Source organism: Salmo trutta, chromosome 13 (genome assembly GCF_901001165.1).
Source record: "Salmo trutta chromosome 13, fSalTru1.1, whole genome shotgun sequence".
Taxonomy (NCBI): domain Eukaryota; kingdom Metazoa; phylum Chordata; class Actinopteri; order Salmoniformes; family Salmonidae; genus Salmo; species Salmo trutta.
In genome coordinates this window covers 79,336,382-79,351,787 of record NC_042969.1, presented here as the reverse complement: position 1 = coordinate 79,351,787, position 15,406 = coordinate 79,336,382, and the positions used below count along the sequence as shown (strand labels likewise).

The 15,406-nt window shown below is 44.0% G+C and overlaps 1 protein-coding gene across 2 annotated transcripts in view; it reads right to left on the bottom strand.

Moving 5' to 3' along the window:
- LOC115206575 (guanylate cyclase soluble subunit alpha-2) overlaps nt 1-5,216 on the bottom strand; it is a 47,299-nt gene extending 42,083 nt beyond the window's left edge. For both annotated transcript variants that reach the window (XM_029773708.1, XM_029773709.1), the window contains exon 1: nt 4,477-5,216. In XM_029773708.1, the coding sequence (XP_029629568.1) occupies nt 4,477-4,713 (237 nt within the window). In that variant the 5' untranslated portion in view covers nt 4,714-5,216. The remainder of the gene's footprint in view (nt 1-4,476) is intronic.
- Nucleotides 5,217-15,406: the final 10,190 nt, after the last annotated feature.

Here is a 15,406-nt window from a genome sequence, read left to right as displayed (position 1 = left end):
TCTGACTAAGACAGTGTGTGTGCCTGCGTACATGCGCGTGTGTTTGTGTGTAAGAGAGAGTGCTGTTAATATGATGAACATTAATACAATCCTGTAGCAACGCTAAACGAACACTGTTGTGTAAGTCTGGGGTCCTCCTACGGCCTCTGCTGAAACCTGCTGTACAGGACACCAGCATCTGGGGTCATCCTACGGCCTCTGCTGAAACATGCTGTACAGGACACCAGCATCTGGGATCATCCTACGGCCTCTGCTGAAACCTGCTGTACAGGACACCAGCATCTGGGGTCATCCTACGGCCTCTGCTGAAACCTGCTGTACAGGACACCAGCATCTGGGGTCATCCTATGGCCTCTGCTGAAACCTGCTGTACAGGACACCAGCATCTGGGGTCATCCTACGGCCTCTGCTGAAACCTGCTGTACAGGACACCAGCATCTGGGGTCATCCTACGGCCTCTGCTGAAACCTGCTGTATAGGACACCAGCATCTGACTCATCCAACGCTACTGTTTTTCACTGTCTTTTTACTGTTGTTTTTATTTCTTTACTGACCGATTGTTCACCTAATACCTTTTTTTGCACTGTTGGTTAGAGCTTGTAAGTAAGCATTTCACTGTAAGGTACACCTATTGTATTCGGCGCATGTGACAAATAAACTTTGATTTGATTTCATTTCATTTGATGTATACAGGCCAAGTGTATCCGTGTCCTGGTGAACAGGAGACCAGCATCTGGCTCATCCAACGTTATATATACAGGCATAGTGTGTGGGTGTCCTGGTGAACAGGAGACCAGCATCTGGCTCATCCAACTTTATATATACAGGCATAGTGTGTGGGTGTCCTGGTGAACAGGAGACCAGCATCTGGCTCATCCAACGTTATATATACAGGCATAGTGTGTGGGTGTCCTGGTGAACAGGAGACCAGCATCTGGCTCATCCAACGTTATATATACAGGCATAGTGTGTGGGTGTCCTGGTGAACAGGAGACCAGCATCTGGCTCATCCAACGTTATATATACAGGCATAGTGTGTGGGTGTCCTGGTGAACAGGAGACCAGCATCTGGCTCATCCAACGTTATATATACAGGCATAGTGTGTGGGTGTCCTGGTGAACAGGAGACCAGCATCTGGCTCATCCAACGTTATATATACAGGCATAGTGTGTGGGTGTCCTGGTGAACAGGAGACCAGCATCTGGCTCATCCAACGTTATATATACAGGCATAGTGTGTGGGTGTCCTGGTGAACAGGAGACCAGCATCTGGCTCATCCAACGTTATATACACAGGCATAGTGTGTGGGTGTCCTGGTGAAAAGGAGACCAGCATCTGGCTCATCCAACGTTATATACACAGGCATAGTGTGTGGGTGTCCTGGTGAACAGGAGACCAGCATCTGGCTCATCCAACGTTATATACACAGGCGTAGTGTGTGGGTGTCCTGGTGAACAGGAGACCAGCATCTGGCTCATCCAAAGTTATATATACAGGCGTAGTGTGTGGGTGTCCTGGTGAACAGGAGACCAGCATCTGGCTCATCCAACGTTATATATACAGGCGTAGTGTGTGGGTGTCCTGGTGAACAGGAGACCAGCATCTGGCTCATCCAACGTTATATATACAGGCGTAGTGTGTGGGTGTCCTGGTGAACAGGAGACCAGCATCTGGCTCATCCAACGTTATATATACAGGCATAGTGTGTGGGTGTCCTGGTGAACAGGAGACCAGCATCTGGCTCATCCAACGTTATATATACAGGCGTAGTGTGTGGGTGTCCTGGTGAACAGGAGACCAGCATCTGGCTCATCCAACGTTATATATACAGGCGTAGTGTGTGGGTGTCCTGGTGAACAGGAGACCAGCATCTGGCTCATCCAACGTTATATATACAGGCGTAGTGTGTGGGTGTCCTGGTGAACAGGAGACCAGCATCTGGCTCATCCAACGTTATATATACAGGCGTAGTGTGTGGGTGTCCTGGTGAACAGGAGACCAGCATCTGGCTCATCCAACGTTATATATACAGGCGTAGTGTGTGGGTGTCCTGGTGAACAGGAGACCAGCATCTGGCTCATCCAACGTTATATATACAGGCGTAGTGTGTGGGTGTCCTGGTGAACAGGAGACCAGCATCTGGCTCATCCAACGTTATATATACAGGCGTAGTGTGTGGGTGTCCTGGTGAACAGGAGACCAGCATCTGGCTCATCCAACGTTATATATACAGGCATAGTGTGTGGGTGTCCTGGTGAACAGGAGACCAGCATCTGGCTCATCCAACGTTATATATACAGGCATAGTGTGTGGGTGTCCTATGAGAGTATCCTTGTCTTAGCCATTCATTCACAGAACATACGTCATCGACACACACACTTACTCTCTCCACACATTACCACCAGCAAACCAGTAAACACAATAACAAGCACACATCTTTTATCAAAATTCACCGACACAGACAAGAAAACATTCACATCACAAAGACTTGTACATGAATCCATACAAACACACACACATACATATGCTATGAAAGGCGGGTTGGTTTGTTAACACAGTGGATCAGCTGGCTGATCCATACAAACATACACACACACACACACAAAATGAGTTTTACTCTCTCAGCATCTCTCTCCCTTCTTTCCTCTCTCTCTCCCTCCATCCTCTGTATCCTTCCTCTTCCCTCCTTTCCTCTCTCTCTCCCTCCATCCTCTGTATCCTTCCTCTGCCCTCCTTTCCTCTCTCTCTCCCTCCATCCTCTGTATCCTTCCTCTGCCCTCCTTTCCTCTCTCTCTCCCTCCATCCTCTGTATCCTTCCTCTGCCCTCCTTTCCTCTCTCTCTCCCTCCATCCTCTGTATCCTTCCTCTGCCCTCCTTTCCTCTCTCTCTCCCTCCATCCTCTGTATCCTTCCTCTGCCCTCCTTTCCTCTCTCTCTCCCTCCATCCTCTGTATCCTTCCTCTGCCCTCCTTTCCTCTCTCTTTCCCTCCATCCTCTGTATCCTTCCTCTGCCCTCCTTTCCTCTCTCCTCTCCCTCCATCCTCTGTATCCTTCCTCTGCCCTCCTTTCCTCTCTCTCTCCCTCCATCCTCTGTATCCTTCCTCTGCCCTCCTTTCCTCTCTCCTCTCCCTCCATCATCTGTATCCTTCCTCTGCCCTCCTTTCCTCTCTCCTCTCCCTCCATCCTCTGTATCCTTCCTCTGCCCTCCTTTCCTCTCTCTCTCCCTCCATCCTCTGTATCCTTCCTCTGCCCTCCTTTCCTCTCTCTCTCCCTCCATCCTCTGTATCCTTCCTCTGCCCTCCTTTCCTCTCTCCTCTCCCTCCATCATCTGTATCCTTCCTCTGCCCTCCTTTCCTCTCTCCTCTCCCTCCATCATCTGTATCCTTCCTCTGCCCTCCTTTCCTCTCTCTCTCCCTCCATCCTCTGTATCCTTCCTCTGCCCTCCTTTCCTCTCTCCTCTCCCTCCATCCTCTGTATCCTTCCTCTGCCCTCCTTTCCTCTCTCCTCTCCCTCCATCATTTGTATCCTTCCTCTGCCCCCTGTCTCTCTTCTCAAGCAGTTCTCCTCCCTCCTCTTTCTCTCTCCTCTTAAGGCAGTATGTTTGTATGTGAGTGTGTCTGTGTACGGCTTTAATTAGGGAATGTAGTGCAAATTACGGCACAGTTACATGTCCCACAGTACACACAGCCTTGGAAGTTGATGAACTACACTACTGTAGAACAGTTATGGCTCACACCACTAACTACCACCTTCTTGCATATCTTTATGTTTGTGTTTACAGGAGGAGGATATGTCCATTTGTGTCCTCTGTTCTGGGTCACTGTGGCTGGCCCGGCTGACAGTATCAGGACCATGAAGTGAACACCAAGTACATGCTCTGTTCTCCGGGTCATGGTTGACTGGTTGCTAAGAGCGGTTCCCTCGTTGCTTTGCTCTTGTATGATTGGGTCACCATGATTGCAGTCTGTGTGTGCGTGTGGGGGGGGGATCTCTGCTTTTGACCAGGGAGTAGCAAGCTAAACACTTCCCTAAGACCAAGGAAATGAAAAACAGCGTTGTATAAGACCAGGATATCATCATCATCATCAGTGCATCTCTAATCTCTAGTTTTTTCCTAGTTTCTGTTCCTTATTGTACACTGTTCTGAAAACACAGGTTAATGATGCTGTAAACTGGAGGCCTTCCAACCAGGTATTTTACTTCACCTGTCCACTTCTTTCACTTCAGTGCAGGTGGAGGAGAAGAAGCTACACTCGGTAAACAGATACAGTCTCACCCAGAATAACCTCATCCCCGTAAGGAGTGATATAGAATAGGCCTAATCTGCTACCCATTCTTCTCTCTCGCTCTCTCTGTATTCTAACAGTCATCTCTTTGCGTGCTGGTTCTTTTGTAACCACGCAGGTGACGCATGCAGAGGGGAGAGAAATACCGGAGAAAATCTCTCTATCTGGGTTTTTTGTAAATGTATCCTACCGTGGGCGACGTTAACCTCCTCAAGCTCTCCCCGAGCGAGTCCAGGTTCACGCGCTTCCGTCTGTTCGCCCGTTTGGGTCCCGGTGCGTCCTCGAACGGGCACGCTAGCTTCTCCACCGGGCTCTTGCCGTTCCAGATGCGTGAAAAGGGGCAGGAGTCGCCGTCATCTCCGGGACTCTCCAGGCACTCGGAGCCCATCGAGCTGAACGACTCCGAAGAGATCTTGCGCGAGGACATGCTGCTGCTGCTAAGTCTGGGCGCGTACGCGTGCGGCGGCGAAACAACACACCGCCACCGGGACTCATCAGATTCACTTGCGTGGGAAAGATGGGGAGGCGCGCGCACCGGTCAAGAGCGTGAGCGACACGAGCTAGAGAACAAATGTATTACCCAAACCAAGATGCTCTCGCAACGGCCAGAGAGAGGGACTATATTCACCAGCCGAATCTCATGTCTAACGGCTTTAACCGTTGTCCTCTTTGCTTTCCCTTTGAAATTCCAGTTGAAGTATTATGTCTGCTGCGCACCTCTCCACTATCACATCCTCTGTGGATTCACGGCTTTCTGACTCTCTCTCTCTGTGGACTATTCATGCTTTCATTCCTTCACCCTCTCATCCCTGCAGTTGGCTGTATTCCTCTCCTCTCCAGAGGTCAGGAAACGGTGTGTCCAGGTGCGGGCCTGAGGAGGATCGGGAGATACAGAGAGATGCTTGCGGAGTCAGCTCGAGCCGCTACCTCGTGGAGTTCTATCTGTCCACTCCACTCGAGCTCTACAGCATCACTATTCTACCTCCATCCGCCACAACCAATCAGATATAATATCAGACCAAACCCTGCCCCCCCTCCCTTAACATCCCTGTGAGAGAGATACTTTAGTTTAGGGCTAGGCTGCTGTTTGGCGCAGATACTGACGGAGGAGACACTAGAGTCAAAAATACAAGTAACTGCAGGAGAAAGCAAAACCATAACCTACAAAATCAAATAGACCTAGTGTTTGCATGTGATTTGATCCTTAATAATTTGATTTCATGCCACACATATGCCAGTTGACCCGCACTGTGATTATTATTATCTGACCCTGTCATCTATGAACGTTTGAACATCTTGGCCATGTTCTGTTATAATCTCCACCCGGCACAGCCAGAAGAGGACTGGCCACCCCTCATAGCCTGGTTCCTCTCAAGGTTTCTTCCTAAATTCTGGTCTTTCTAGGGAGTTTTTCCTAGCCACCGTGCTTCTACACCTGCATTGTTTGAGGTTTTAGGCTGGGTTTCTTTACAGCACTTTGTGACATCGGCTGATGTAAAAAGGGATTTATAAATACATTTGATTGATTGATTAATTGACTGTGCAATGCTAGCAGAACATATTCAGTGTGTTTGTATACTAGACCAATTTGTCATAATCAACTGAACACAGACCTTTGTAAATAATTGACATCTTATTTTACTCAAGGTCATAGAGATAAAACAATAATTGAAGGTAGACTTGGTTCTAGTAGACTAGACTATGGTAAATGTCAACAATAGTACACCAGTAAAGTCAACGGGTGTATTTGGTTCACACAGCCTCCTCTCCTATAGGAACCGACTCTGTCCCCATAATAAACACATGATAATGGTATCTGACGGTATTAGCGCAATTAAAATCACAGAGCCGTAGCGGGCGACAGGGCGGAATTCATGTCGAACACTAATCACTTTGGTGACCTTGACCTCTTCTCTGCCCATGTGCCAGACTATCCCCCCAGCCTGAGGCCTGAGACACACAAACTGAAGAAACACTACCAGGATAGTGCATACATATACCCTGCATAAACACACGCACTACATATGCAGTACCAGTCAAAGGTTTGGACACACCTACTCATTCAAGGGGTTTTCTTTATTTTTACTATTTTCTACATTGTAGAAAAAAACTGAAGACATAAAAAATAACACTTTTTTTTATTTAACTAGGCAAGTCAGTTAAGAATAAATTCTTATTTACAATGACAGCCTACACCGGCCAAACCCTAACCCAGACGACGCTGGGCCAATTGTGCGCAGCCCTATGGGACTCCCAATCACGGCCAGTTGTGATACAGCCTGGAATCGAACCAGGGTCTGTAGTAACACCTCTAGCACTTAGATGCAGTGCCTTAGACCGCTGTGCCACTCGAGAGCCATGTAGTAACCAAAAAAAGTGTTAAACAAATCAAAATAGATTTTAGATTCTTCAAAGTAGCCACCCTTTACCTTGATGAGAGCTTTGCACACTCTTGGCATTCTCTCAACCAGCTCTCAACCCACATATGCTGAGCACTTGTTGGCTGCTTTTCCTTCACTCTGCGATTCAACTCATCCCAAACCATCTCAATTGGGTTGAGGTCAGGTGATTGTGGAGGTCAGGTCATCTGATGCAGCACTCCATCACTCTCCTTGGTCAAATTGCCCTTACACAGCCTGGAGGTGTGTTTTGGGTCATTGTCCTGTTGAAAACAAATGATAGTCCCTCTAAGTGCAAACCAGATGGGATGGCATATCGCTGCAGAATGCCATGGTAGCCATGCTTGTTAAGTGTGCCTTGAATTCTAAATAAATCCCAGACAGTGTCACCAGCAAAGAACCACTACACCTCTTCCTCCGTGCTTCACGGTAGGAACCACACATGCGGAGATCATCAGTTCACCTACTCTGCATTTCACAAAGACATGGCAGTTGGAACCAAAAATCTCAAATTTGGAATCATCAGACCAAATAACAGATTTCCACCAGTCTAATGTCCGTTGCTCGTGTTTCTTGGCCCAAGAAAGTCTCTTCTTATTATTGGTTTCTTTGCAGCAATTCAACCATGAAGGCCTGAATCCCAATGTCTGCTCTGAACAGTTGATGTTGAGATGGGTCTGTTATTTGAACTCTGTGAAGCATTTATTTGGCCTGAAATCTGAAGCTGGTAACTTATCCTCTGCAGCAGAGGTAACTGGGTCTTCCTTTCCTGTGGCGGTCCTCATGAGAACCAGTTTCATCATACACTGTAAAAAAGGACCCACAGGCCTAGTAAATATTGCAAAAGAAAATCAATGATTTTTACATAAAATAGTTTTTTGATTTTACTTAAATTGTTGAATATAGTACTTCATTTATGTGTTGAAAAAGACTGGCATTTGCAAATAAAAATCCAAGATAATATTCTGCTAAATTTGAACAAATATTTCTAGGTAACAACCAACAATTTAAAAATATGATCTAGTTCTGAACGTCAATTGTGTTTGGAACACTTCAACAGACGTTGTCTTGATCTTTCTCCTCTGGAATGGCCATTCGGCAGGTAAGGACCAAATTAAAGCTTGGAATGTAGTTTGGATCTCTCTACACATATTTGTGACAATATTTCGAAATTATTTGTGGAAAAAGTTAAATAATATTCTTCAAGTACAAAAAGCCTTTAGCTAGCTATATTGCCAGAGTACGTTATATTTGCACGTTGATAAGCTAACTATTTTACGGCCGTGATGTCTGTAAAGTTAGCTAGTGGTGGGCATGCTACTAGCTAGAAAGTTAGCAGTGCATTTGCTCGCCTCCGTGCTGTTTCTAACCTTTGTCGTTTTTGTGTAAGTTTTGTATTAACCGAAATAGCTATGTAACATATTAGCTACCTAGCTTACCAAAAAATGTATCGTCAGCAAACATTACAGTAGAACTGAACACATGGTGCCCCTGCAATTTAATGTTTGCCTGCTAGGCAAGCTAGCCAGGCAGAGACAGGAACGAACAATACGTAGCTAGCTAGCTAACTACACCTAGCTATCTAGCTACACCTGTCCTTGCAGAAACCTTCTTGTTGTTCACGTATTCACAACATGTTCAAGGCAGGACTGCAAACGTTAACCTTGTGCAGTAGTTGTCTAGTCAATAATCTAACAGCCAAACTAGCTAAATTAAATAACTGGGCTGGCTAGTAAGATAGATAACAAGTAGCTCTTCCAAGTCAGCTAGGGTGAATGAGAAGTGTGTGGGGGGGGGGGGGGGGGGGGGGGGGGCTTGGGCCAGTTGCTGCGGGGGGTGCAGAGCTGTTGGCCGGAGTTGGGGTAGCCAGGTGGAAAGCATGGCCAGCCATAGAGAAATGCTTATTGAAATTCTCGATTATCCTGGATTGATCAGTGGTGACAGCGTTTCCTAGTCTCAGTTCAGTGGGCAGCTGGGAGGAGGTGCTCTTATTCTCCATGGACTTTACATTGTTCCAAAATGTTTTGGAGTTTGTGCTGCAGGATGCAAATTTCTGTTTGAAAAAGCTATCCTTTGATTTCCTAACTGACTGTGTGTATTGGTTCCTGACTTCCCTGAAAAGTTGCATATCGCGGGAGCAATTCGATGCTAGTGCAGTACGCCACAGGGTGTTTTTGTGCTGGTCAAGGGCAGTCAGGTCTGGAGTGAACCAATGGCTATATTTGTTCTTAGTTCAAATTTTTTTGAAAGGGGCATGCTTATTTAAGATGGCGAGGAAAGCACTTTTAAAGAACAACCAGGCATCCTCTTCTGATGGTGGCCTTCCTAAGCCAGGATTCAGGCACGGCTAGGACATTAGTGTTGGTGGAGTGTGCTAAAGCAGTGAATAAAGCAAACTTAAAGAGAAGGCTTCTGATGTTAACATGCATGAACCCAAGGCATTTACAGTTGCAGAAGTCAACAAATGAGAGTGCCTGGGGACACACAGGGCCTGGGTTAACCTCTACATAACCAGAAGAACAGAGGAGGAGTAGGATGAATGTACGGCTAAAGGCTATAAGAACTGGTAGTCTAGTGCTTTGGGAACAGAGAATTAAAGGACCAGATTTCTGGGCGTGGTAGGATAGATTCAGGGCATAGTGTAAAGACAAGGGTATGGTAGGGTGCGAGTATAAATATGTTTTAAGCTTATGTATACACAAAAAAATAATGAATTTTAGCTTAATTCCGTCGGGATCAGGCGGCACATGCAATGTAAGATCTGCAGTTTTGCTGCATTCAAACAAACATAACTTTTGAAGCACTATAGACAGACATGGACACCGAGATTGCATCTGTTCCTTCAAAACACCTTAAGGTACATTTGTCAAGGCAACATGCAACTGACAAGTCAGTATTGCCAGGAGAGATCTTTTCTTTTAAATGTGAAATTTGCAGAGCTTGCAGTTTCTCAAGAGAATGTATTTTTTTAACCCTTGGAAACCATCTAAAGAAACACAAAACTGTCACAAAACTGCATATTTGACAAGTGCATATTTAGAACAAATGTATATTGAACTTTTTCATCTCATAGGAGTCGAAAACCCAATCCTCATTCTCTGGGCGACTTTTGAACTGGAGTCGTACAAAAACATATTGACCATTCAAATACACAAGTCCATGAAGAGGAGGAAACTTTAGAAAAATCATAATTGCAAAATGACATTGAGCAAAAAATAGGTCACCTTTTGCTCAAATTTGAAAGTATTTACAACATGTCAAGCAAGTATATCAGTGAGGTAGTAGAGGAGCTGCAGTTCATATCATGCTCTGTGTCAGGTCCAGTCAAAAAATACATTGTTAATTCATGTTTAAGGAAACATGACTGTGTTAATGACAATTACATAATCTCAGATTTTGTTCAAGATGTCTGTGAGACACATCCCATGAGCACAGTTTTAGGTCCGGATGGACTCCTCGCCACACCGTACAAGATGAAGCAGTTTTTTAACCTGTCTGGGCTAGGGGGCAGTATTTTCACGGCCGGATGAAAAACGTACCCATTTTAAACAGGTTACTACTCTGGCCCAGAAACTAGAATATGCATATGATTAGTAGATTTGGATAGAAAACACTCTGAAGTTTCTAAAACTGTTTGAATGGTGTCTGCGAGTATAACAGAACTCATATGGCAGGCAAAAACCTGAGAAAAAGTCAACCAGGAAGTGGAGGATCTGAGAATTGTAGTTCTTCTTTCTAGTCCCTTTCGAAACTACAGTATGCGTGGGGTTATGTTGCACTTCCTAAGGCTTCCATTGGCTGTCTAAAGCCTTCAGAAAGTGGTTTGAGCCTTCTCCTGTCACTGGGCAGAGTATAGGAGCTCAGTTACTGAGTGGTCTGCCTGGCAACAAAGGGATTGGATATGCGCGGTCATGCGAGCATGCTGTTCCTTCTTTTTCTCTTTGAATGAATACGCTATTGTCCGGTTGGAAAATTATCGCAATGTTACGTTAAAAATACCATGAAGATTGATTTTAAACAGCCTTTGACATGCTTCTAAGTACGGTAATGGAACATTTTGACTTTTCATCTCTGGTTCCGCGCTCGCGCGTTATGCCTTTGGATAAGTGATCTGTACACACGAACAAAACGGAGGTATTTGGACATAAATATGGATTATTTGGAACAAAAACAACATTTCTTGTGGAAGTAGCAGTCCTGGGAGTGAATTCTGACGAAGATCAGCAAAGGTAAGAGAATATTTCTAATACTAATTCTGAGTTTAGGTTGCCCCGAACTTGGCGGGAGTCTGAATAGCTCGCCGTGATGGCTGAGCTATGTACTCAGAATATTGAAAAATGTGCTTTCTCCGTAAAGCTATTTTGAAATCTGACACAGCGGTTGCATCCAGGGGTAGTCTATCTATAATTCTTTAAATAATTGTTATATATTTAGTCAATGATTATGATGAGTATTTTTGTAAATTGATGTGCACATTCACCGGAAGATTTCAGTGGGAATACATTTTCTGAACATCACGCGCCAATGTAAAATGCTGTTTTTGGATATAAATATGAACTTTATCGAACATAACATACATGTATTGTGTAACATAATGTCCTAGGAGTGTCATCTGATGAAGATTATCAAAGGTTAGTGCTTCATTTAGCTGTGTTTTGGGTTTTATTGACACATATCCTTGCTTGGAAAATGGCTGTGTGATTATTTTTGTCTATGTACTCTCCTAACATAATCTAATGTTTTGCTTTCGCTGTAAAGCCTTTTTGAAATTGGACAATGTGGTTACATCAAGGGGAAGTGTATCTTTAAAATGGTGTAAAATAGTTGTATGTTTGAGAAAGTTGAATTATGACATTTTGTTGTTTTTGAATTTGCCGCCCTGATATTTCACTGGCTGTGTCCCGCAGTTGGGACGCTAGCATCCCATGTAGCCCATAGAAGTTAAAGGTTTTAATCAAGAATAAATATGTTAATCTGTTGGAACTCAACATTCTTATCACACAGTTCCCCTGTAAGTGGAGTGATAAAACTGACTGCCCAGAATCAATTCCTCTTGACTTGATGAATCCAAGGGTAATAAGTATTGGAGGAAATGCTCATGGAAACTGGTGCCTACTGCGTCTGCTTCCATTCATTATATGAACTAAAATACCCGTAGGTGAACCATCATGGGAAATTCTTACGGACCTCAAAGATATTGTGGAACTTGTGGTTTCACCAATTCACACAGAAGAATCAATTTGGTACTTTGACAGCAAGATATCCGAGCACAGGCATAGATTCTTAGAGGTTTTTCCTCAGGATAGTCTTATCCCGAAACATAATTTCATTGAACACTTCCCACAGCTGATAAAGGCATTTGGACCTCTTATAGCTTTTTGGACTATGCGCTTTGAAGCTAAACACAGCTTTTTTAAGCGGATTGTCAACAGATCAACAGCTTTTGAAACATTTTGCTGTCTCTTGCAGTTAAGCATCAACTAATGCTTGCGTACCATCTGCATGGCACCAGTCTTGTCAAGCTTGCCCTATCTACTACAAAGCTGTCCACTATTGCTTCGGAAGGGTCAAAGGATGACATAAAATAAATGGTACAATGTTCTTTTCCAGATGAGACTTTTGTTCAGATGGCAAACACACTTTCCTGCAATGGTACCAACTACTCGGTTGGAATGATCCTAACCTATGGATCCTCTGGAGGTCTACCAGATTTTGATGAAATACTTCTAATGATTGTTGTTTATGGTGAACTTGCTTTTATTGCCAAGTGTCAGAATGCTTGGTATAATGAGCACCTTAGGGGGTTTGAGCTGGAATCCACACAGAAGCTTAAGGTCATTGAGCAAAATGAATTGGCAGACATCTACCCACTAACAGCATACGCTGTTGGCCAAAAGTGCATGGTAACCCTGAAGCACCATATTTGCCTGCAATATTAGGTAACAATCTTTTAAATTGAAAAACAATAGAGCTCATGTGAAATGGAGTATTTTTTTATAGAATAGAAATTCTTGGTTTTGAACGTTTATTATTATGAGATCTAGTAAGCAGCACTTGATAACGATTTAATGGGATACCCATGTTAACATCATACCCATTTGATAACTTTTCTGCATTTTTTCTTGACAGGATCACTTTTGCTACAACAGAACAGAAATGTCTGCCAGGCTACGGGTCCTATTGGAGGGCCCTGATATCCGTAAGCTAACATTGCCTTCTGGAATCCCTGCTACTGTGGCTAAACTTGGCACAATTGTGCAAGAGACCTAAAGGATAAAGACACCATTAAAGTGGTTGACCTTGACTCCCCACCTTTTATTACTTTAAATGTACAAGAACTCAATAACAGCTCCACAGAGACATCGGATGAGAGGGGCTCCCTTGGATCACATGATATTGTCCTCTCCAGAAAGTACCTCTTCCCAATGCTCCAGTCCGTGGCCCTCTGAGTTTGAAGTTCCTTGCTTTGCTTATGATACAGAGCTCATTCTTGAGGCAGCTAATGAAGCACACATGAAGGATAGAACACTATTCAACAATCTGTCTGTGAAATCAGACATCCTGGAAAAACTCTCTGAAAGGATCTTGCAGTTTACAGCCTATCCGTCAAGTCCACAAATTTGTCAGGTTGCAGAAGCTTTGCTAAAAAAGTAGCCATGCCTTAAAGAGCCTGGGTCCTTGTCATGCCTGTACGCATGGCAAACCAGCCTAAAGTACAAAATGGGAAATGACAGATTGAAACTGAGAGGAATTGGTTGCCCAGAACTGGATGTGAACTCTGTCAAGAGAAAATCGGCAGAGGACAGGCCCGTTGCCAGGAAAATGAAAAGAAACAAAGAAGGCGGAGGTATATTACCTCCCACCCCACCTTGCTGGAGAAACAGATGAGACCCTGGAGAGAGACTGAGTGGAGCTACTGGGAGGACTACAAATACGTGACAACCACAACATTGTGAGTGCCAAAATTACATTTTACATTTTAAGTCATTTAGCAGACGCTCTTATCCAGAGCGACTTAATGGCAAAGACCTTCTCATATCAAAGACAAGATGTTGTTCAGGCTCTTCCTGTGAAGGACTTCAAAGGAAGATGGCCAGCCCTGTTTGAGCCCACTCAGGTACAAAAAACAGCTGAATGAAAATAGTCAATGTAGGTAAAAAATGTATATTGATTTAAATATTTTGTGTTGTCTTGACCTAATATTCTAATCTACAATTAGTCTGAACATTCTCACTCTGCACATGCTTTGGGAGGGGTTTCCCAATATCATTCTGGCTCTCAGATCATCTTTTGTCCTTATCTGTTCAGCATGTTTCCTCTCTCTCTCTCTCTCTCTCTCTCTCTCTCTCTCTCTCTCTCTCTCTCTCTCTCTCTCTCTCAGATTAAGGAAGAGTTCAGAAGAATTACAACTGTTGCTCTTGAGTCCACTTTTATGCAGAAGCTGGACAAATATACCAAAACTATTGGGCTTGTTTAAGTCAAAATGAGGTGCTGTAAATGTCATCCAGAAAATCCTTGAAGTTCTGTACGGACTATGGACAGTAAAACCTTCACAATAGTATATAGGTTATACTGTGTATTTAGTTGCTGGTATTGAATGCAATTATTTGTATAACATCATATTACAGTGCAACACCATCCAGAAAAGAATAGACAGTGTGATTCGTGGCTTGATCATACAGTGGCTTGCGAAAGTATTCACCCCCCCTTGGCATTTTTCCTATTTTGTTGCCTTACAACCTGGAATTAAAATAGATTTTTGAGGGTTTGTATCATTTGATTTACACAACATGCCTACCACTTTGTAACCATGCCAGGACCCAGGACCTCCACATGTGGCTTCTTCACCCGCGGGATTGTCTGAGACCAGCCAGCTGGACATCTGATGAAACTGAGAAGTATATCTGTCTGTAATAAAACCATTTTGTGGGGAAAAACTCATTCTGATTGACTGGCCCTGGCCCCGTCATGTGAAATCCATATATTAGGGCCTAATGAAAGGATTTCTATTGACTGATGTCCTTCTATGAACTGTAGTAAAATCATCGAAATTGCTGCATGTTGCGTTTATATTCTTGTTCAGTATACATAGACATGCACATGCCAAACAGACAGACAGACCAAGAGATAGACAGACCAAAAGATGGATGGACAGACAGACATACTGACAGATGGACAGACAGACACACACACACACAGAGCTAGAGATAGAGAGACAACCATAGGATGCAACACACATACACTGCGGTCATTTTCCTGGATGTGCAATTCTGAAAAAATATTTTTTTCCAAAGCAGTGTGCCCTGACCATAATAGATTACATTGAAATATGTTTGGTCTCTCTCTGTCTCTCCTCACAACCCCCCCCCCCCCCCCCCCATCTCGCTACATAAAACGATACATCAAAAACACTGTCTGACGGATATTTAATAAACCTGCAGCAACAATTTAACCATAGTTCTCTTAAGATTAAAAGCAAGGGAAAGCCTTGACCGTGGGTGTGCTCAGAGGATGGGTCGATTGTGTAATACCTCAAACAGTGACATTAAAGATGATTAGGTTTATTGAAGATTATAATTAAATGTTACGTGAGGAAGACAACAATATCCTAATATGAAGACTCATCCCTTCAGTTGACATTACCGAAAGCTTTAAAATCATTATTTAGATTGTGGTATGTGTGTGTGTTTTCCCATAAAAGCCCGCTTGGCCAGACTGAAT